At 46.9% G+C, this 21,598-nt stretch overlaps 1 protein-coding gene, 1 non-coding gene and 1 pseudogene across 2 annotated transcripts; all 3 read right to left on the bottom strand.

The window, feature by feature from the left end:
• Positions 1–2,450: 2,450 nt before the first annotated feature.
• Positions 2,451–2,614, bottom strand: LOC135393585 (U1 spliceosomal RNA). Its single transcript, XR_010422685.1, has one exon. It is a non-coding gene; the product is annotated as a U1 spliceosomal RNA (small nuclear RNA).
• Positions 2,615–11,219: 8,605 nt separating this feature from the next.
• LOC135393606 (U1 spliceosomal RNA) lies at positions 11,220–11,354 on the bottom strand (annotated as a pseudogene).
• A 2,436-nt stretch (positions 11,355–13,790) lies between these two features.
• Positions 13,791–21,163, bottom strand: LOC135391439 (uncharacterized). Its single transcript, XM_064621696.1, has 14 exons — positions 21,151–21,163; positions 19,024–20,184; positions 18,523–18,720; positions 18,227–18,442; positions 18,002–18,097; positions 17,811–17,900; positions 17,644–17,751; positions 17,471–17,557; positions 17,274–17,378; positions 17,066–17,209; positions 16,806–16,883; positions 16,507–16,724; positions 15,483–15,642; positions 13,791–14,797 (listed from the first exon to the last, which is right to left on the bottom strand). Exons 1-14 carry the CDS (start codon positions 21,161–21,163, stop codon positions 14,646–14,648), a joined length of 2,826 nt encoding a protein of 941 aa, XP_064477766.1. The 3' UTR covers positions 13,791–14,645.
• Positions 21,164–21,598: the final 435 nt, after the last annotated feature.

The raw sequence follows: 21,598 nt of genomic DNA, 5'->3' as shown, positions 1-21,598 counted from the left end.
GTGCGGAATTAAAGGGACTATGAAACGATTTTTTTCTTCGTTTCGTTCGAAAGAGGACATTTTTCTGGGTCTAGAACCGAAATTTTACTTTCGTCGCGCGAGCGGATTTCTCGGGAGCGAATTTAAACGGAGCGGCGAAGGGAGGACAGCTGGCGCCGCGCCGTGACGAGCTGCCGAGCGGAGACACAACGGGTAACTTGACGCGACCACGGCCGGCTCAGCAACACGTCATCGTGACGTGTTGCCGAGCCGAGGAATCCCGCCAGGAGCATGCGCCGTAGGATCCCGCGTATGCGTTCATGGGGAGTGGAAATCTCCATGACAGCAGCTTTCGCGCGATCGGCAGATTTCGGCAGTGGTGGCAGCCACAGCGCGAGCTCGCGGCATTACTTGCCATTGTGCAACACCGGTGACGTAACGGGGAACCGAAGTGCGGTCCGTACAGTTACACCATCGGCAGCATGATCGGCAGGGAAATATGCGCGGGAGAGGAGGAACGCGGAAGAGACATTTCCAGCGCGCGCTCCTCACAGAGTGGAGCGATTTCGTCCGGAAAAATTTGTGGCATATTAGTTTTTCTGCGGGAAGAACAGTTTTCATCGAAAAAAAGTATGGGGGTTCGGGAAATTTCATAGTCCCTTTAAGGCTTCGGTTCCACTCTTCTCTCGCATGTCGTAGTTCTACATTTGGTTTGCAGGGGCGCCACCGCCTCGTGACTCGGCCTCGAAGACCCTCGCGCCGGTTCTCCTAAAGGTCCTTCTGCTAATCACTTATCTCTTTTTTACTTGTATAATGAAGGTCGCTCGCAGCAACAGGGGACTTACAGTCGACTCTCGTTTACGTGACATCCAGGCTTCCTGAAGAGAATGTATGGCTAGCTGGACATTCGGATAGGTGAAACTCTGAGGCTTTGCAAACTGAAATTCGTTTGCACTGTCCCTGTTCAGATGTCACGTGATCTAGATTAGCGATGCCCGCAACGGTGTCGACTGTTATTTGTACAGTGTTAAAGGGGAGAGCACGCAAGTGCATTACACGGGGTCGAAATCAAGGGGTGCCATACCTGGTGATGATGATGATGAGTTTTTATCGACGCATGAGCGAAGCGATACCCGGTGACCTACGTGAAAAACGTTTGCCATTACAAGAGGTTTATGAAGCAGTTTCTTGCAGCCACTTTGAACCCCTGTGTACGTAGATGGTTCGCAAGTGGGAATTGTTGCATAAACCATTTGGAACTGCAGGCATTTTTCACCTGGGGTCTCAGGATGACAACAGTTTTCGCACAGATTTGAGCTGGAAGAAAGGGAACATATTCGGCTGAAGACGAAATCCTCCACTGCAAGAAACAACGACAAAAAGGAAACATAAATAGGGAGGAATACTGCACCTATACGTGTAAAAGAGACGATATACTTATGTAATAGAGCGACGAACGGTAGGAATACCGAAAGAAAAAAAAGAAAACGAAATGCCGGGTAAGTGAAGGTACACTCACAGACATGCGGACAGTATACTTGGTTTACTTGACTTACAAACACAGTTTTTGAATTCTTCCGTCCTTTTTGTTCCTCGTGTAGCCGAGCAAGCTAAAAGGCCATCATGACAAATGCGTGTGCATCGTTATTAGCAGAATGAAAATTCATATTGCTGAAGCCCTGGATATGCATGTAAATATGCAGCAAAACACGTAGACTCATGTAGTGAAATTTGTAGCATCAGGTTTGAAACAGATCAGTTTTCGTGCGACTGCGACATCTTCTGAAGATACTTTACCTTCAGTGCGAATAATAAATTGTCAAATAGAACACGGTTATCAATTCGTATACATCAGGTTCTGCTTCCAACACCTGTTCCTGATCCGTCCCAATGAACTCTACCATACTCGCATACCGTCTCTACCGCATACCTCGCGATGAAATCATCTCGTTTATGTTGATGTTAGAAAAAACATATATATAAAAGGGCTACGGAAATATGCTTCTCAACGTACACCCCTGCTGAAGAAAACATGACACGCATGAAACAGAAAAAAAATATTCAGTATGCATATGCGCAAATACGTAACAGGTGACAATAGTCGTTTGTACGAATTGAAACGAGCTTCAAGAAGAAAGTTCCGCGTGAGATGTACTTAGATTTTGCAAGTAGAACCATCCATTCATTTGCAATAACGGGGCTTTTTTTTTTTTTTGAAGGGGAGAGCAAATGTCTGGGTTCCGCTCCTGAAAGGTCTGAATATCTCCTTAGGGGATCAAGACGAACCTGTAGTCAGCCCATTTTGTGCCTTTCATGCTACATGTATACTTTATCATGCTCTTCGTTGTGACGTTCGTTGGCGGTGACGCAAGCGGGCGCAACGGCGAAGGGTCTCTGCCTTCAGGATACTTCCGTTGTTGCTGGAGCCCCATGCAAGTAATCCATATTCTGCTTTTTGAGTTCGACAGAAACGGGGACGAGCGCGTACGCAAGCCCCCACTACCAAAAATTGCATGTCCCAGCTACCCCGATTTGGGGAAGTGGCGGGTTTCAACCAAAACGCAGTGCAATGTCTTGGCCTCCACCCGGGGAGCCTGCCACATTGATCACAGGCTTCCCGACACCAGGTAAGTATGCCGGGGCTTGCATCGCGAGTTGCCCCCAAGGGATCGCAGTATGCAAAGTGAGAGGTGTTTGCTGTTGCGACAGGGGGAAATCCACGTAGTTTCAATGCCGCTCTCTTCATTATTGCTACGTGCCAGGATGACACTTGTTGTAGTTAATCTGTTTCTTATTTAAATTTGTGAATTTTCAGTAGTGTAATGCTGTAACGGTCATTACGACAGCCTCGAAGGTAGACGTCAGCCCATCAAGAAATATTAGAGCTGTCTCGATTGGGCTGCAGGGCCGGCAAAAGGGGGTGGGCAGCCGGGAATGACGGCCTGGGGCCTGAGCCCCTTCAGCACGACGGAGACATATGAGAAGGGGTCCCAGGCAGGACTCATCCCCGGGAGCCGTAATTTCTCTCGCCAGCCCATGCTGGGCTGTACTCTGTGAATTAGTGCAAGCGCTGCAACCTCCCGCATTAGATTCAACGAAACTGCGAACCTTTGCTCTACACTCGACCATTTGTTTGGGAAAAGTGCCATGGGAGTTCAGCACGAGTTCACAAATAATGCTTGGCCGTACTGTGTGAACTATAGTGCAGGCGGTGCGAGTTCCCGCATTCGATTCAACGGATGTGTAAACTTTTGCACTACACTCGACCATTCGATTGGGAAAAGTGCCGTGGGAGTGCAGCACGAGTTCACAAAAAAAGTTGGGCTGTACAGTGTGAACCAGTGCAAGTTCCCGCATTTGATTCAATGGAAGTGCAAACCTTTGCTCTACACTAGACCATTCAATTGGGAAAACTGCAGTGGGAGTGCAGCACGAGTTCACACACAAAAAAGCTGGGCTGTATCGTACGATTGGGCTCTATACTCTGTAAACTAGTGCAAGCAGTGCAGCTCCCGCATTCGATTCAACGGAAGCGCAAACCTTTGCACTACAACAACATCAACAATTATATTTTGACGATGAAGTGGGGAGGTTATGAAACGGCGTTCGGTTAAATGGGCAGACACCATTTTACAGCACAGTGTGGATATAACCGGGGCGCGGACAATTGCTAACCAGATAATTGCTCACTAAAAACTGCCGAGGCCGGACAATGGCTCACCACAGAGCCATTGAAGCCGGACAATTTCTCACCGCTTTTCCAGTTATATAGTAATTTTATTTCGCGTTTTTTATGTGATGCGATTTTATTTCGCATTTGTGACGCCCGTATACTTTTTTATATTAGCTGAACTTCTTTTTTTAGCTTTCTTAGGTTGCTCCAAATAGATATAGGAATTCCACCAGTGAAGCGGGCGAGGCGAGAGGTTGCCCACTTGCAGGCACGCCTGAAGCGTCTTTGTCAGGACTATACCTGCGTCAGCAGGATCTTCGAAGGCACATAGAAGGCGTGGGGAGATGACCTGCTTCCGAAGCCAGAACGATGATGAAAATAAATACTACGTGGTTCCAAAAGTACGCTTGTCTTTGGGAGCAGAGCTACGCTTTGTCGTCCACGAAGAAGGTCAAGAACTTGCAAGGAAGCAGACGAGCTGGTGATGATGGACATCCATATTTAGAATGGAGAGACCGAGGAACAAGTCCGACCGAGGACAAGTGTGACCGTGTTGTTTAGGTGTTCCTTAGTCTCTGGGGTTTAATTATGGATGTAAGAACTCGACGTTTGCGGGAAGCGTTCAACCCAAGGGGATGAAATTCGCGAGTTCACTTGCGGACTAAAGTGAGGCGCTGCGAGCTTTTCGCGTCATCAGACGTCATGAAACGTCAGAATTTTTACGTCGAAGCGTGAGTTCTCAACCGTCACGAGCCCATTGGCTCCTGAGGCCGCTCCCCCGGTATGCGGGCGCTCATTGGTTGGTTTGAAATTATGAACTTTCCTTGGCGCGCTCAAGGTTGCGACGCCGTGTCGGCGGTGCCGGAGCAACTCGCCGGAAAGTTTCGAAATGTGTTGGGTGCAGCAGGGACGCACGCAAAGCATCTATGCCGGTACCGCTTTGGATGGTTTTTAGTGTCCTTCCCTAACATGTTCTCGATATCGACTCTGAAAAACTCGGTGCCTCATGGATACTTCTGCAAGTCAATTGAGTGGTAGGTAAGTGGAAGGCATGCAGGTACGCTTCGCTTGCTCGATGCGACAACGATTCAAGAAGGACGAATACTGCGTTTTTCCGCTACTCACTCGATGACAGGTAAGTCAGTTCCTATTCCATTTTGCCGCTTAGCATAACATAGCGCCGCACCTGTGGATTATACGCAGCATTTTGGCAGGTAGAATTTTTGGTTTTCACCATTCTGATCCCTATCTTTCTTGTTCAGGTATAAGCACTCAACCCATATCTGCTTCAGAATAGCATCTGCATGGATACAGTAGAATGGATAAGACACTCAGAGTGGTTGGAGCTACATCTTTCGGCATAGCAGCTTCACAATTTCCTTTGTGACGGGTCAACCAGGCGCCTACACAAGCAGCAAAGGGATATGGACATGTTCTCTCTCATGCCGGATCTCTGAATGTGTGTGCCTGTGCAGCCAACATACTGTTGTTCTACTGTGAAATCTTCCACGTGAGACATCAGCAATCAGTGAATGCAAAGTTGCTTCGGCATTTCATTCGAACTTCAGAAACAATGTTCATGTTCATATCATGTTTGTGTTCTGCACAGCTACAGCAGACTTCATATTGCTTTGGAAATACCTATCCCGGAAAATAAAGCACTTTGTGCAACAGAAACAGCCAACGCGTCCGCATTTTATTTATTTCACTCGACGCGAACGGAGATCCACAACCACCCAGAACTGCCCAGAACCGCCAAAGCGGGGGAGAGGGAGAGAACAGATGGGAAAGGGAAAGCCTCGCCAGCGTCACAGGTCACCCAGGGAGACAAATAAAAAAAAAAGCAAAGGAAAAAGCTACTCAATCGACGTCCAACGATTGGCCCAACGCTTGAGGTCACTTGAGTTTTTCCCAACACTAGAATTATATTACACGTTCATTCCCCTGGTTCAACCTAAGAAGGCTAAAAAACAAGCTTAGCCAACGTAAAAAAGTCATGTATGAGCGCCTTACACGCGAAATAAAATCACATCACAAAGAATTAAGAAATAACAACAACAACAACTACTTTATTGCGCGATTATCTTAATAATATATTTCATAACAAATTGCGAAGAGGATGAGGAACCACCTGACCCCATCTGCCCCCGTTCGTGGTTCAACAGCGCTCGAGCTCGTCGATAGCTGCTCCGTCGTGTTGGTTTAAGGCGGTGCATCACCACCGACGCTCTATGGGAATCCCCATACATTTTTCAACTCCCGTAGCGCCGCGAAAATTTGGTTGATCTCCGTGCAACTGGTTTTAAATGGAAGAGGATGCTTATATCTAGTGCCTGATCGAAGCAGATTTTGCGTTTTAGACTCAGAAATTTTTATATCGTCGTCGAAAGGTTTGGGAAAAGCTATATTTCGAGATTCCGCCCGCTTACAAAATAGAGCCGCCCAAAATCGAAAATCTGGCTCGATCACGCACTAGAAAAACATATCAAGAACCAATACCAACAAAAAGATTTCATCTACGTTAAGCCGTTGACTCGGCACACGAGTTTTTGTCAGGTATGGTCATCCGTGGAGTATGCCGCTTCAGAATGGGCAGCGCAGTGCTGCCATCTCCCATGGAGGGTATCGTCACAAGACACAACAATTTGAGCGCTGGAAATGCTATACCGCTGCACGTGCAGGTGGACGACGAGGCCGACGTTGACTGTGACGCAGGAGCACGAGCACACGCAGCTTAGCCCTGCCGCAAATACGTGAACGGACTATACTATACATGAGCTGTTCATTCATCGATGTTTATTTTCTCGGGGGGGGGGGGGAGGGGCGGGGGAGGGCATGATCGTGGCATGTCATTCCCCCATATAACGCCACCGGGACGATCGCGTTTAGCCTCACTTCATTGGAAATTGTGTATTAAAAACAGGAATGCAAGAAAAAATTCGGAGCACCTGTCAGCTATCGTATAGAGGAAACATTTGAAGCAAAGCCATTGCGGACAGGCACGAAAGCTTCTGGCTGTTTGAGACATGGAAATAATTCATGAGTGCAGAACAGGGTTGCGCACTCAGACCACACTGGAGATCACTGAGTCACTAAGTCACTTAGTCACTAAGTCACTGAGATCACACTAAGTCGTGTTGCAGGTAATGCTCGCAGCTTGTTGATGAATGTTGACAATAACGCCGCCGAGCACTTCAATTCCGTTATCGCGAAGTTTGTTGGGGGAAAGCGGATCAACTTCTGTCATCGGCGGTCTTTCCAAACACGTGCATTTGCCGCAGCCGTATCAGTGAACTCACGTGAAGGTTTGCATCATCGTGTGCACAAGGAGATGTGTCAAACAAAGCCAGGGAAGTACACTTTGAGCCTTCAAAAACGTTGTAATGCACGTGAACAGGCAAGGGCCAAGCGCCGTCTCAACACCAAAGCCAAGAAGGCCAGCCTTCCAGCCCTGTGTAAGAAGCCCGAGCGCCGAATTGCTGACTATGGGGAACAAGCGCAAAGACCAGACATGGAGCCAACGTCCTTCGCAACGGCATGCATCGACTACAAAAAATTGATTGAGCTCTCAAAGGAGGAGCATGCCGCATTACAGGAAGACACCATAGAGCAGTCGCTGAGCCTCCGGTGGAAACAAGAAAGGAGAAAGCGGCTTACGGCGTCTTTTTTTGGTAGAGTACGCAGAATGCGCCGCGCTACAAGTGCTTTAGTTACATGTCAGTATTTTGGGCTTTAGTTACATGTGAATATTGTGGGCTTTAGTTACGTCTGTCTGTCACTAATGCACCTGTTCAGTAGCTTAAAGGCGCTCGGAAACCATCACCCATTGTTGTGCACTTGCGGACATGAAAGTCGTTTCTGAAAGCAGAAAAGGATTGCGCAGTGAACTAACACTGCAGTGCAAAATGTACAGACTAAAGGGTGTGGCTGACACTGAGCGTCCACCAAGCATCGGACAAGATCATATGGACGTGAACATCGCTGTAGTTTTGGGAGTCCTCTCTAGTGGAGCCCGATATTGAGCCCATGCTCAGTTCTGTGCTGCGCTGAACATGCCTTGTATAGTGACCGGAACATTCGCGAAATATCAGGACCAACTGGCGGACGGTAGCAAGCGTACAGGACAGAGTCACGTACCGGAACTGAGGAAGTGCGGTCTGTGGAAGTGCACTTTTGGAGAGGTTACGTATAACCAACCGGCAGTACTGCCTCTTCGTTGTAGGTACTGGACGACGCCTTGCGGAACGAGAAAAGGGTGGTGTACGTACCTTGCGCGAATTTATAACGACTACCTCCTGCTAGAGCTTGTTGACCCTCGCTATCCTCGAAGCATGCGAATTAGAGTTCCCGATTACAGAAGGACGTACGCCAGGCCAGAACAATTGTAATCAGTGTGCCGTGCGGTTTTTGCTAATCGAGACAAGGTCGTGATGTCGGCAGCCACGACGAGGACGAAAAAGAAAGCTAGAGAGGATTTCTGGAAGTTCCTGCGCGGATAGGCAAGATGACACTCACAATGACAATTTGTTATGAAATGCTCTCACTCCGAGATCCAGACTGACAGAACCACGAGCTGAAGGTCACTTCCAGACGAATGGGACATCAGAGACCCAGTTCGCGGCGTGCTGATCTGTGCTTGGGCGAAGTCTGGGGCCGCGGTTAGTGACGACCAGGATGAGCACAACAGACCCGAATTATAGAGACGACCAAACTGGAAACCTCCATTCGCACTTTACGTTCCAATCAGCTGTATGGTCCAGGCAGACACATTTTTCTCCTCTACCCTGCTTTTCTTCCCTTTTCTTCTTCTCTTTTACCTTTTTCCTCCTTCTCCACTGATGTCCAAGGATATGGGAAACGTTATGCAGCCTCTTTGCAGTTTAATTTCATTTCCGCTGACTGTGCAAGTAAATGAAGCGTTTTGCACCACCACAACGTGGTCTGAAATTTGTAAGCCCAGGGTGACAGAAAATAACAAAAACAGGTTGCGGCTTCGTTTCGCAATTTCCGCGTAATGTCGGTAGGCTATAACATGCCGACACCAACGTGTTTCAACCGCGTCGTGTCCAACCTAGCTTTTTTTGTGTGTTACGAGGAATTTCATTTATTATATGCGAAAGCATTGCAGAAATCACACGAAACGACTGGTGACTAACCCTTCGCCCGAGAACAACACAGCACAGAACAGCAACAGATCGACGAAGAAGTTCAGGAGACAGCTGGACAGCCTGTGCGCATTCAAAAGCCGCGCCACTAATTGTTCCGTCTGGATGAGCGCGATATGCGTGTTTACAGTGTTGGACTTGGCATGGGTGAGCACGAGCGGTCATATGTTTGCACAAGATTTCGCTTGACACGTCGCGCGCCAAGAGAAAACAAAAATAACACAAAAGGAAGACGTTACATCAGCGGTACCGTATTTCCAAGCAAGCGCCAAAATGTTGTGAAGCGGTGTCTGCGCGAACCATTTCGCTCGCTGCGCCATCCCTCGATTGTAGACGACGAAGTGCCGGCTCTGATGCACCGCCTTAAACACTTGTTGGAGTCATCCTTGGTTGTCAAATTGTTTTCCAAATTGTCGGATTGTCATCCTTGTCGTTGCCAAATCCCGAGTGGGCGTCAAACTCTTCCGAGACTAGAACTTCTCGCAGCCTTGTTATCCTGTAGGCTCCTCAACGCTAGTCCAGACTACGTCAGCAGTTTTTAACATCCCCCACTCTCAATGCCACGCCTGGACCGATTCCATGATTGTTCTGTCATGGATTCGGACAACGCCTGCACGTCTCCTACCATTTGTCAGCAATCGCCTTGCAGAGATCCAGCGTTATGCATCATTCCCTCTGTAGCCTTCATTCTGGAACCGGTAACCGCCAGGACGACTGGCAAAGACCTATGCGTCGTAGAAGTGGTCTAAAAGGATGCTCCCCCCCTCATCGGCTGGTATACGTTAATGCGGGGTCCTCGAAAGGCAACGTCAAGCAAGAGGTTCGTTCTAATAAAACTCTTCAATTACTCTGCCAGCAACACCTTCGTAGAAAACTTGAATAGAACATGTCCATGACCGTCATGGGATACGGACATTAAGAAGCTGCAGAACAACTGGTTCGCGGGCAATGACGTCTTCGATTTGCATCTAGCCAGTGACGATGAAATTCCCACAACCTGTACGGGAAGTGCTAGAAGGTGTAGAGCAGGTTGGTTAAAACTTGACATGATCGAACGCACAGATATCCGTGTCCGTCTGTGTTTTCTGTATGTTCCATCATGTCAAAATGTTCGGGAAGTGTTATAGATTGTGTCTTCGTCAGGGGGTACAGAAAAGCTAGTGGTGGCCAATCAGCTACTTCAGTTTCCACAGGCCTCTGCTGTCCATCGTCGGAGAATGCCAACGATGGCGTCATAAATGCTATTGCATTTCAATGATAATCTGCACAGCGATTTCTGCACATTTTTTTCCTTTCCCGCGCTCCTAGGAGGGAAGCGCCGTGAATGGCGACTGGAGATCACGTGGTTTCGCAGCCGTCCATTTTCCCCGGACTATTGCGCAAACGGCACATTCTGGGGTTTGGTAAAAAAAAAAAAAAAAAAGAACGCTCTTTTGGAAACGTTGCATTACTTCGAGTTTGCACACGGCTCACAGAAAGGAAACTTGACCAGATGGGCGTATCATGCGCTGAGCGGTGACGCAACCTTGCGCAACGGCGAAGGGTCGTCTGCACAGGGGTGACACAAACCAGCCATTGTTGTAACTACCCTCAAGCGGGTGCTTTTGGCAAAACTGCCATCTTGTCCTGGTCGCACGTCATAGAAAACGTCATTTTGAGGTCATGTGACTTTGTTTACATGTCGTTTTGCCGCTTACCGACATATTTTCGCCGTCATAACACCAAAAGATGAACGTATTTTGCCAGCGTAAACTATGCGGTGCTTCTTCCGCAACATGGTAGCCCGTTTCAGCTTAGTTTAAGTACATCGCATCGGCTCGGTAAGTCTTAACGCGCGGTCGTCATCACATCTTTGGAAGTTGTCACCATACGAGGCTTTATGTGTAAAACTCCGCGTTTTATTGCGAGATTATCGGATAAAAATAATTACCGTGATCGAAAAACATCCAAAACGTCGTCCAGAAACAATAACCGCATTGTTTACAAACGGTTTGGCCACCGATCACGGGCGCCGCCATCTTTAAAGTCACGTGTGCCTTGACGTTTGCTGTGACGTGCGACCAGGACCTGTCCAGGATGCATTGCGTTCGCCAAGCACGCTTTCGTCTACGGAGCAATACATTGGATGCCACCCCTGTGGTCGTCTGCCCTCAGGATACTTCCGTTGTTGCTGGAGCAATTAGACAACTGAAGACCTTGTGTCACCAACTGTAGGATGGGACAAGCGTTAGCTTGCCCACATCACGCTTCAAAAATAGATCACAAAACAGCAACCGCCTGAGATCCCTCAGAGGCCTTCATTGGGGCCGCAAGCGCCACCTGTGGCACGCAAGGGATCATGGGAACTTACCTTCCAGCCCCATGCAAGTAATCCATATTCTGCTTTTTAAGATCGACAGAAACGGGGGCGAGCGCGTACGCAAGCCCCCACTACCAAAAATTGCACGTCCCAGCTACCCCGATTTGGGGGAAGTGGCGGGTTTCAACCAAAACGCAGTGCAATGTTTTGGCCTCCGCCCGGGGAGCTTACCATGTATTGGCACCGGCGCGGAAGACCAGCCACAGAGCCGCGGAGCTGTTCAGAAAAATTTTATTAACAGGTATTCTACTTGCATCACCTGAAGGTGGCGCTTTTTAACGCACAGAACCGAACCCCCCAAAACAAGAAAAAAACATTCTATCTATATACATTCTATCTATGTAGTCACACACAAAATTGTTCCACTACAGTTTTGTTTTTTGTGATAGCTCCTAAGAATCATGATCAAAACCCTATGACGAAAAGGAAATGAGTGGCATGAACAAGTTTATCCTGGTTGAAATGGGAAACGGCCAGCTTTCCTACAGTAACAGGGTTCCTTTTGTAGCACTCGTAATTTCCCTCCTCAGACTTGCACTAGAGGCTGCCACTCCCACTCTTTCCCAAAGTTTATTTCATCCATAACTCGGAAGCGGTTATGTAAAAATTGCTTAAAGTGCTGGGTGACAATATTCACTATGTAGCTGATAGATACAAAAGGGCGATTTTGCCTGGTGTCACGACATCGCTCTTGCCATAGAGCTTCCTCGGTTAGCGCGGTAAGAAGCACTCTTAGTCTCTTTCTTGGTGTGGTCCAATCCCGAGAAGAAAAACCAGCAGGGAGCTGAAGATTATAGGGGTGGACATCCGTGACCACGTTGCACGAGCCACTGAGCACTCTCGAAACACATGTTGGACAGTTTCCGTACTCAGGCAATGAACACGTTCATCTGTATGTGTGATGCCAAACTGTGTGAGTCGATCTCGTGTGGGTAGGACTTCCCAAGCCGCCTTCCACCTTGAGTCTTGTACTTTTCCTGGCAACCACGATGCTGACACTGCCCTCCAGTTATGTTGCCGTCGTTCTTCTATTGCTTCCTCATTGGAAATTCTTTCTCCTAGCTCTGTAGCCGTCGTTTTGAAAATGTCTATATTCGGGTCCAGGGTTTTTATTTTCTTGTAATGTTGTACAAGCAAAGCGTAGTGTTGGGTCGGTGTCTCTGTCTTGCTGGACTTCTTCCATGTTTCAGCTTGGAGGACAAACCTCCCCAACGGTCCCAGCAAATATCGTGCTAAAGCTGCAGGTGGTCCCTCAGTCTCGAGAGTTTGGAGCAGGCGTTTTAGTGCCAACGTACGAGCGTTGGTACCTAAGTGTGGGAGACCTTTTCCTCCTGACTTCGGGGAACAATGTAGGAAACGCCGTGCTACTAGCTCTGTAGAGTAATCCCAGAAGAAACCGAAGACCAGAGAGTGAAAAGTTCTCACTATGTTGTTAGACGTCACGCATACCCGTGCCAAATGTAAGCATTTTGAAAAAAACAGCCGTTTTTACGAAATAGGCTTTTTCGTTGAACGAGAAAGAAATTTTTTTTGTTTTTTGGATACATTCTCTAATGTGACGAAGCTTGTCCAACCAGTTTTCTTTTGCCAAGCCATCTCTGTTGAAGATGAGGCCCAATATCGTTATCGTCTCACACCTCTGTATAGGAAGTTCTCCCAGGTAGCACCAAAAGTTGCCGCAACGTTGCCTCAACGTACACAATGTGAGCGCAACGTTGTCAACAAAAAACCACTGTACCCCCAACGTTTCCTCTGAAACGTTACGAATTCAACACATGGAAACGTTCTAATGATGTTTTCCCTGAAATGTTGTGTCCCCAGATAACACACACCAGTCCCGCGGACGACCGTGGGACTGCCGCCTTCGGATCATGCGGCTGTCCCTGGGACTGCATGACTTCGTCCCTTGTCCATCCCTACATGCTCCGAGTGAACCTCCGAAAATGTGCCTTTCGGAAGTCCAAGGGATGCTTCGTTGGGATACTCTCGGGATGAACGGTGGCTTTATTTCGGATGTTGCATACCTGGCTTGTTGCTTGCTAAATCAGCTGTTCTGTACTCCAGTTACTACTACGCATGGTTTAGACCTTGTACGCATGTATATCATGATTATTAGCTTTTAACGAATCTTATATTTTCAATAGAAACTGAATACCTTGCATAGAAAGCAAGAAAATAATACCTGACGTTACCTTTAGAGTGTTTGCGTTAGAAACATGTGGTACCTTTATGTTGTATCTGTTTCTTCCATATACAACAAAAACAGCATCGGGGTTCATTTTATCACTCTTCATGAAGAGCTTTGCAAACAGAGTGGTGAAACAATTGGTGCTATTTTTGTTATTTCTGTTTTCTGTACCACTGTATCTAACATAAAAGTACTGCATGCTTGGAACACAAACACTCTAAAGGTAATGTCAGCTATTATTTTGTTGTTTTGCTTGTGACGTATTCAGCTTACATTGAAAATACACTGTATGATTCCATAAAAGCAAGTGTTCATGATCGGCATGCTTACAAAACTGAAACCATGCGTAGCATACCCTGCAACTAATAAAGCGACACTGTACAATGAAGTGATCTACACATGGTGAGGCGGGCTATTTTTTGTTTACACAGGTACTTTAATAAACTGTTACGGAACGTTAAGTACTTTCGACAAATGTGTAGTGGCATTGCAATACTGGTGAATAAAACGTAGAATTCACTTGGCAGAACTTCTGAACTCAGAAAACTGAATTCAACTAGCTGTAATAAAAACCTCTCATTCGTTGCATAAGCTGGACAAAAAGCCTAACAGTGCATGCGTTTGTGTCACTTACATTGGTATCACAGTATGTGGTATTTAACCAATATAAATTGAGCATTTATTGTTGCTCAAAGACATACTTATTCAATGTTGTATGAATAGTAAATGAAGTACAGAGGACGGCATTCTAGTACATATTCCTCTAACATGAAGAACCGAAAGAACTGACTAGGTAAGAAAACACAACTGGGCGCACAGGGCACCTAAACTGCATCCCCAAGTTGTATCAATATAAAAAGTCGTTGTCTTGTGATGCATCTGCATAAAATAAACGAGTTCAAGGCACATATGGTGGCATGAAAGTGCAAATGTGACTAGTAAGAGTGAGCATAAAAAAGAAACATGACACTAACAAGACATTACAATATTTAGAAAGTACGGTAATTTTTGTTTGGTGTAGGAGCTCCCGTGTACCCACAAGCACCGCATTTTGTGTTAGGTAGATCAGTTGCATTTCTGTGCTGCAGAGGAAGTTCGCAGTTACACACAATGTTGTCAGCTATACACCTCACAAACAACAATGTAAAATAGGTCAACAGGTAAGAATACAGTTCAAACATACACAAACATACACTTAGCGTGAGTATATGTTAACGTCATGAAAGGCACGGATGAGACTGGCTCAATGTCTGTGTGCTGAATGTGGTGCCCGCAACATGTTTACTGCTGACTGGCACTTTCTCCACTTGCTTTGGCTTGTTGCTTTTTGTAGGTATCAGGGGCATGACGCAACCATGACTGTGCAGCTTTTTCTACGTTTTTCATAGTACCTTCCTTTTCAGCTTGCTGTTGGTTCACTGGCACCAAGCAACCTGATAATAAAACATGTCATATGCTAAAGGTCATGTATCACAGGTCATAAGTCATATAGGATACAGTTCATGTTCTTGAAGTATAAATAGTTTGCCACATTTAAAAGCTTGCAATCGAGCACCTGCTTCAGAAGAACTGTCATGGAAAGGTTAGGGCCTTCCTTGCGCCTGCATGATACCAATGACCAGAGGTGAGCGCCCTCTGAGGGCAAATGAGCATGAGGATTCCATCACCCTCACCTTAAGATATCTGGGGTGAAGGCCAACTTTTCTGGTGATGCTTGAAGTGAGGAAAGTGAAGTGAAGTTTTAAAACTGTTGAGATGAGATGAAGGAAATTTTTAAAAAAGTTTTTGAGGTTATGTGAGGTGGGGAAAATTTAACAATTTTTTTGCGGTGGGTGAGAAAATTTAGGCAGCTTATCTAGGTCCACATGTTTTGGTTCACAGTACTTGTTGTCACCTCGCCGCCACACTTATACATGGACATTGGTGTCGAAATCTGTACCCTCGTCACACCCACAGTAATTGGGTAATTGCTGGAATTCATGCAAGCGGTATATCGCCTTGGTTTAAGTTGAACAAAAAATGAAGTTTGCGTCTGATAGAAATGCAATACCAGAATTTGAATGACACATCAGCGAATTAAAGGCCACATTAAAAGAAAGCTGCTGAGATAGTACGTACCGCACATCAGCTTCCATATCTGGAGGTCAGTGAATTTTCGTTTCCCTTTCGTACCATGGAGGCTGAAATCCTTGCCCACGTTGATCGACAGCAATTTTGACAAGATCCTGCTTGTTTTCTCTCCTACATCAGAGCCTCCTATGAATTTCATAAAGAGCTTCTGCAAAGAAGCCCACTGTCAGAACATTTGGAAGAGAAGTAATGGAATCATGAAATGTAAATAAAAAGCATATCAGTGGCACTAACCAACGTAGATCAATGGTGTCCCACCTGACGTGTCAAGGGCATGGTTTCGCGACTTCGGGAGCAGGTTGCCAGTTAAGACGTACGGAACGCATTTGTTCGCGAGTACCATTTTTCACAATTTTTTTACTATCGCAAAATTTGCGAAAGTGAACACAACGTGAGCATTAGTGCATTTATAGCACTGCTTTTGAAACAAGCTTACGAAATACTGTGTTTGAGATATTCTCCACGATGGCAACAGCTTCCACAACAGCTGCACGACTCACAGTGCAACTGACCTGGTGACAACTAACTGTGTTGTGATTGTAAGCTTTGTGGCTCAAAAGCAACAAAGGTCAGGAACTGCCACAACTACAGTGAGGATGATTTATGTTATGAATGATAACAACAGCAAAAATTATTTACTATGTTGTGTGAGCACACCGCTGGCATTGAAGAAAGCCCCCATTTTTTATATGCTGCTGCTTTAACCTGCCACAGAGACACTGAATTCAGTGTCCAAGTGCACATTTCTAGACATGGGAACTAGACATACTAAATCACTGCAAACTCAGAGAAAGCCTCAGTGGAGAGCCGCCAATATTTCGTACAGAGACTGTTCCTCTTCGGGGCCCAGAAGAACAGCCCCTGTCTGAAATATCGGCGGCTTTCCACTAAGGCTTTCTCTCATTTTGTGGTCTAGCGGATGGCTGGATTTCTCCTCGACCTAAATCACTGCAAGTTGTACGAATGCCAATATCTGTTACGTAGACAAATTAACAAGACATGTCAAACTTACAAGTTGGTTTCTTTTCTCAGGGTTGTTCTTTAGCTCCTCTTCGAAGGCCATGAGCTCCTCTGTAGTTTTAATCTGCTCATCGAAGCAGCTTGCAGTCGACAGTTGATCAACAGTGGTGCTGCTGTTCAGCTTGCTGATAATGACCAGCAACTGCTCACTTTGCTTTTGCTGCACTAGCCTTATGGTGTGCAGAAGTGTTAGTGTTTCCTGACAGTATCCTACAAAATAGTAGGTTCATGAAGCAAACGCAGAAAGATGGCAGCTCAATTGAGCAGTATAACAGGCAATGCCTACATTACCTGAGCTTAAGTTCTGGTACGCGTGGCTTGATGTGCGATCTGCTGCTCGTGGGTGCTTCGTGTTTTGGCCCCTGACACCTAGTGGAAAGCAGCGTAATTGCCAAAGCAGTCCAAGGGCCGCATTGACGTCAAACTAAAGTGAGGCTCTTTATGCCGTGCTGAGCTGTGATTGGTGACTTGGCAACGATTGGCCAATCACAACTCAACACGAGATAAGGAGTGCCACTTTAGTTTTATGAGAATACCCCAGGTCCAAATACCTTGGTCCTCAGAAGCCCCACGAGGAGAAGGGTTCCATGACTGAGCTTGCAACAATGTCTGCGGTGGCGTTTCACAACAGTGCAATGGTGGGCCACTTGTGGCACTTAGTGGCTGTCTTTCGCACCCACCATGGAAGCCATTACCTTGTTCCATATAAAAATAGCATTGTAACTGAAGAACAAGCTGCCCACTGCAGCCGTCATTTACCTTGATGCTGGGTTGTACCGCCAGTGTGCAGATGCCATGGCTCAGCTGACGAAGGTTCATGTTGCAGTGCTTCAGGTCCTTCTGAGGGCAAGGTCAGTATAGAGCCTGGTGGTTTAATATGGCGTGTGTCATGAAACCCAGTACCTTCTTGGATATCGACTTTCTATTGTTTTGGGCATGTTGTTGCCTGTACGCACCCTGATGCTGCAATGAAGGTGGGCGCGGCAACCATGGTTGCGATGACGAGAATTCATGCTGCTGTGTGGACGGACCTGATGTTGAGCCTGGTGGTTGCACATAGTATACACGTCATGAAATCCAGAAGCAATAATTTTGCACTGCATTGAGTATGCTGTGTACTGTTACCCACCGCAACGTGCCGGCAAACTGGTAGACGGCCATTGCTGGGATGTTGAGAGTTCGTGATGCGATGTTTCATGTGCGTGCGAGGTAGAGCTTGGTGGTTGTCCACTGCGTACTTTAGGGCACCTCGTGGCTTTTACACACCTTTGAAATTGCAGTCTATTTGTTACTCACCCTGGTGTTGCGAGGAGGCAGGCAGACGTGAAGGCTGTGGCTGAGATGAGGGCCTGGGACGTGCGGAACCGCCAACAAGCGATGGACAGGCTGAAATATAGCAAAAGCAAGGTGTGACACCATTGCAACTTTTTATGGGGCCCATAGGTGCAATACCATCTGTTTAAGTCGACCGACAGAAAGTCAACTACCTTGCAACTGCTCATAGGAGCCTCTGCCACAATTAGCGACCTGTACGTAGCTTTGAAGAACCGGTTCAGCTGTTGGTGTTGACATGGGGTATAAACCTATAATTTTGAATTTTGGGTTAGGAGATGTGAACATATAATCTACATTGGGAGATCTGACAGCCATCTTTAGAAAATGTTTAAAAAAATAACTATATGTTGCAGGAAAATGTGCTCATCAGTGCGAACCAAGAAATGCTGTCTCAGGCGGTGTCGGTGGTCGCGGGAGAACGGATGTCTGGTAATTGCCATCGTCGTCATCTGAGAAACTGCTGACCTCGTGGGATTCATCAGACCATACTTTGCGCTTCTTCTTCCTTTTTCCTCGGCCGTACTCGCGGTCACTGCAGATATCAGATGTATCTTCAGCACACCGCAGCTTTATTCGTGCTTCCTTATAGGTTTCTTGAAAAAAAAAAGAAAATTAATTAGTTAGCAGTAACCCGAGACTGCAACATCACAAAGGCAGATTAGCAGTATCATACCAAATTTCGCAACTTCAATGCAGTCATGCAGCTGCCAGTCAGGCTGGGGTTCCGCACCTCTCAAGACCATCTGCTCGAGGCGCCTCGGGTTTTTCTCATTTGGCCATGCGCATTTCCCGTCACGTTTCCAACTGGCATGTACAAGTGCGATGGCACTGCCTTCTTCAGGAAACTTAATAATTCGAAATGGGAATGACCCTATGCAAAAATAAAAATCAACATACTTTGTACAAAGCAGTGGCTTCAAACACAGTTCACGTGAGCATGGATGAGGAGGAAACGATTCGGAACATGAGTGGTCCTGTACATATTAAATAACAAGTCATTATTTACAAGCTTGAATCTTCAAACCTTAGTTCACATTGGTATGGATAAGAGGGAAGACAGCGAAGCGGTCCCTGAACGGCAATCGAATGCATTTTAGGGCAACACGGGATAATGGCCAGCAACCTAAGGATGACAATGTGCGGCAGGAGTGTATTCCAAACTTCGATGACCTACAGGGATAAACGTAGAGGTCACCAGGGTTCACGAACTTTCTTCCAATGACAAGGACCTCGCCTGAGTTATCAGTACACACGAGGTTCTCAATACGAACTATTGATCCGTCCTGCAGCACACATGTGTTGTCCCTCTTTTGTGTGCGCAGGGTGAACCTTCCTGGTACCACAACCTTTTTGTATTGGGACCCACTGCAGTTCAAAGGAAGTGGACCTCCTGTGTGGATGATGGAACATTTCACATCCAGACTGGTATGCTTGTGCTGTTTTGGCAGCTTTCGACGTTCCATTGTACGATTGTGAAGCTGTTCAAGCGGACGATCTGGTTTCCTGATGATAGATTTCAGCGTCTGCATATAGTTTTCAAATGGAAATGCACTCCACTTATCGAGAGGGCCATGCTCACGGACATCACTGGTTAGGTGAATGAGGTTGTGAACATTGTGGGAAACCATGTGCGGTCCATACAGTGTCGTGAACACCTGAACAAAAAGTACAAGAAGTTGGTGTGCATAGTTTGCATATTGCTCAGTAAGACTGCGGCTGCACAAAATGGTGACCGCAGTATGCAGCACCATGAAGTTTGCATAGAGGTGGCTTGGTATTCTGGACAACAACACAAGGGGGCCAGTGTAGAGCAACAGCGTTCTATATTCTGTGGCCTTCCACCTGTCTAATTCAGTGAGAGTACGAGGCTTCCTGGAGAAGTCCGAGCACACGTAAGGTTCCACTCTCAGAAGCTCGAGGGAGATCCGGTCCTTGGTGCTTCTCCCAAGTCGATACGATCTGTCACCCTTGAACCACAAAGTCAGGAGCTTGTGGACCACACCTAGACACACGAGATGCATGTAGTCTAAAGGCACCTGTCGTACCATATCTATAGGCAGTTCCTTTAAAATAGTCTCACTGACATGGTGCTGCTCAAAGGTGCCACAGCGAAAACGTTCGTCTGTCATTGCATCAGCATCCAGCTGCGGAAAACACACACGACCCTGCTGGTACTCCCCTTGTGTTACGCATTTTGTGCAGCTTGCATACGCGTTGTGACCCTTGATGCCAAGAATGTATGCTTTGGCAGGTGCATCGCACACTATTGCATCCAGCTTAACTGCCACTGTTTTTGCACTGACCGCCACTCCATTCGCGAGTATTTCACTAAGCCCTGAAACAAATGGCCTCAAAAACGTGTTTGCACATAGGTTCTTGGATTTTCCGAAGAAGACACCGACAGGGAAAGGCGTACTTTGTCCACAGTTTGTGACGAGGCACAAAATGGGCCAGAACTGATCTGTTGAACTTTTGGCGAGGGGCAGCCCATCAACGTTTATATTTATGCAAATGGTGTCTGGGACATTTTGTAGCCCTTCTAACTCGTACTGCAGGCCAGAAGCGAGTCCAAAGTGGCAGTATTTCCCATTCCCCATTTCCTGCACGCCGGTCGCACTTCGAGGAGTTCGGAGTAACGTTCTTGCGCAGGCGGGCAGGGAAGACAGAGAGGGATGAGTTCGCAATACCCTCAGTAACGAAGAAAGATCGGTATGAGTCACACTCGAATGCAAAGCCCACGCCCGAAGGATTTCATTAAATGCGTCCTCTGTACTGTCACTGTTGGAACCCTCAATAATAGTGCAAGGTTGTTCTGAAATGGGTGTATGACTTTCAGATGATATAGTTCGTTCGTTGGCCTCCTCTACCGATTGAAGTTGATACGTGTAGAGGCGATTAGAAACCATCTCCGAAGATAAATCGTGAGCTGCCATCTCCGTAGGTAAATCATGAGTGGTGTTCGCCTCGACCATACGGAATGACTGTTGCGGAACATCACGAGGAGAGCCGGCAGTGGGAGCCGGTGGTGCTCCTGGGCTTTCGTTGGCTGCATTACACATCGACAAACTGTTCTCTACACACTGCCGCACATGTCTACGCAACGTAGATTTACTCCACTTTGACATACTAACCAGTCTGAACAGAACGCACCGAACTTAAAACTCTTCTTTCGCCAGTGAATGGCAACCGACAGTCTGTCTGCAGCCCGACAGAAATCTCAACAGGCATATATATAGGTCCCGTGGCGCCGATCTAAAACATACGGCATCAAATTGCGTGACGTTTAAACCACAAAACTTACCTTTTTCGCTCATCCTCGCTAAAAATATCACCTTCAAGATGCCAACGACAACATGTGGACGCCATTCACGGCTGGTTTCCCGCCTCGACCGGTGGCTGGTTTTTGGTTGGTCGTTTTGGTCAGGGAATAGTTTCGTACCCAAATGTGCTGATGGTGCTTATGTCCATAAAGGTCTTTGTAACAACAAAAACATATGACAAATAACTCACATAATGGATGTTTGGCACCCAAATATTTTGAGAGGAAGCAATTCGCACGCTTTCTGCGCGTTCCCGCTCAACCAGATGGCGGTCTGTATGTGTCTCGTAGCCTGTCGTTTCGGTTTCACTTTTTGTGTCCCCCCCCCCCCCCCCGCTCCTCCGACGGCGGATCTCCGGCGAATTTTAGAAGCATATCTGACGAAAGCGTCCGCGGTTCCTCCCAGGGACTGGCATTGTGGGACGACGGT

This window comes from Ornithodoros turicata, chromosome 4 (genome assembly GCF_037126465.1).
Source record: "Ornithodoros turicata isolate Travis chromosome 4, ASM3712646v1, whole genome shotgun sequence".
Lineage (NCBI taxonomy): Eukaryota > Metazoa > Arthropoda > Arachnida > Ixodida > Argasidae > Ornithodoros > Ornithodoros turicata.
This window is presented reverse-complemented; position numbering and strand designations above follow the sequence as displayed.

What these genes read in the sequence shown, in the direction of transcription:
- LOC135391439 (XM_064621696.1), bottom strand. An exon ending in ACCTTCATTGCAGCATCAGG is followed by an intron (nt 17,379 to 17,470) that starts GTGCGTACAGGC and finishes TTAAACCACCAG; the next exon opens with GCTCTATACTGACCTTGCCC. An exon ending in CTGAGAAAAGAAACCAACTT is followed by an intron (nt 15,643 to 16,506) that starts GTAAGTTTGACA and finishes GCTTCTTTGCAG; the next exon opens with AAGCTCTTTATGAAATTCAT.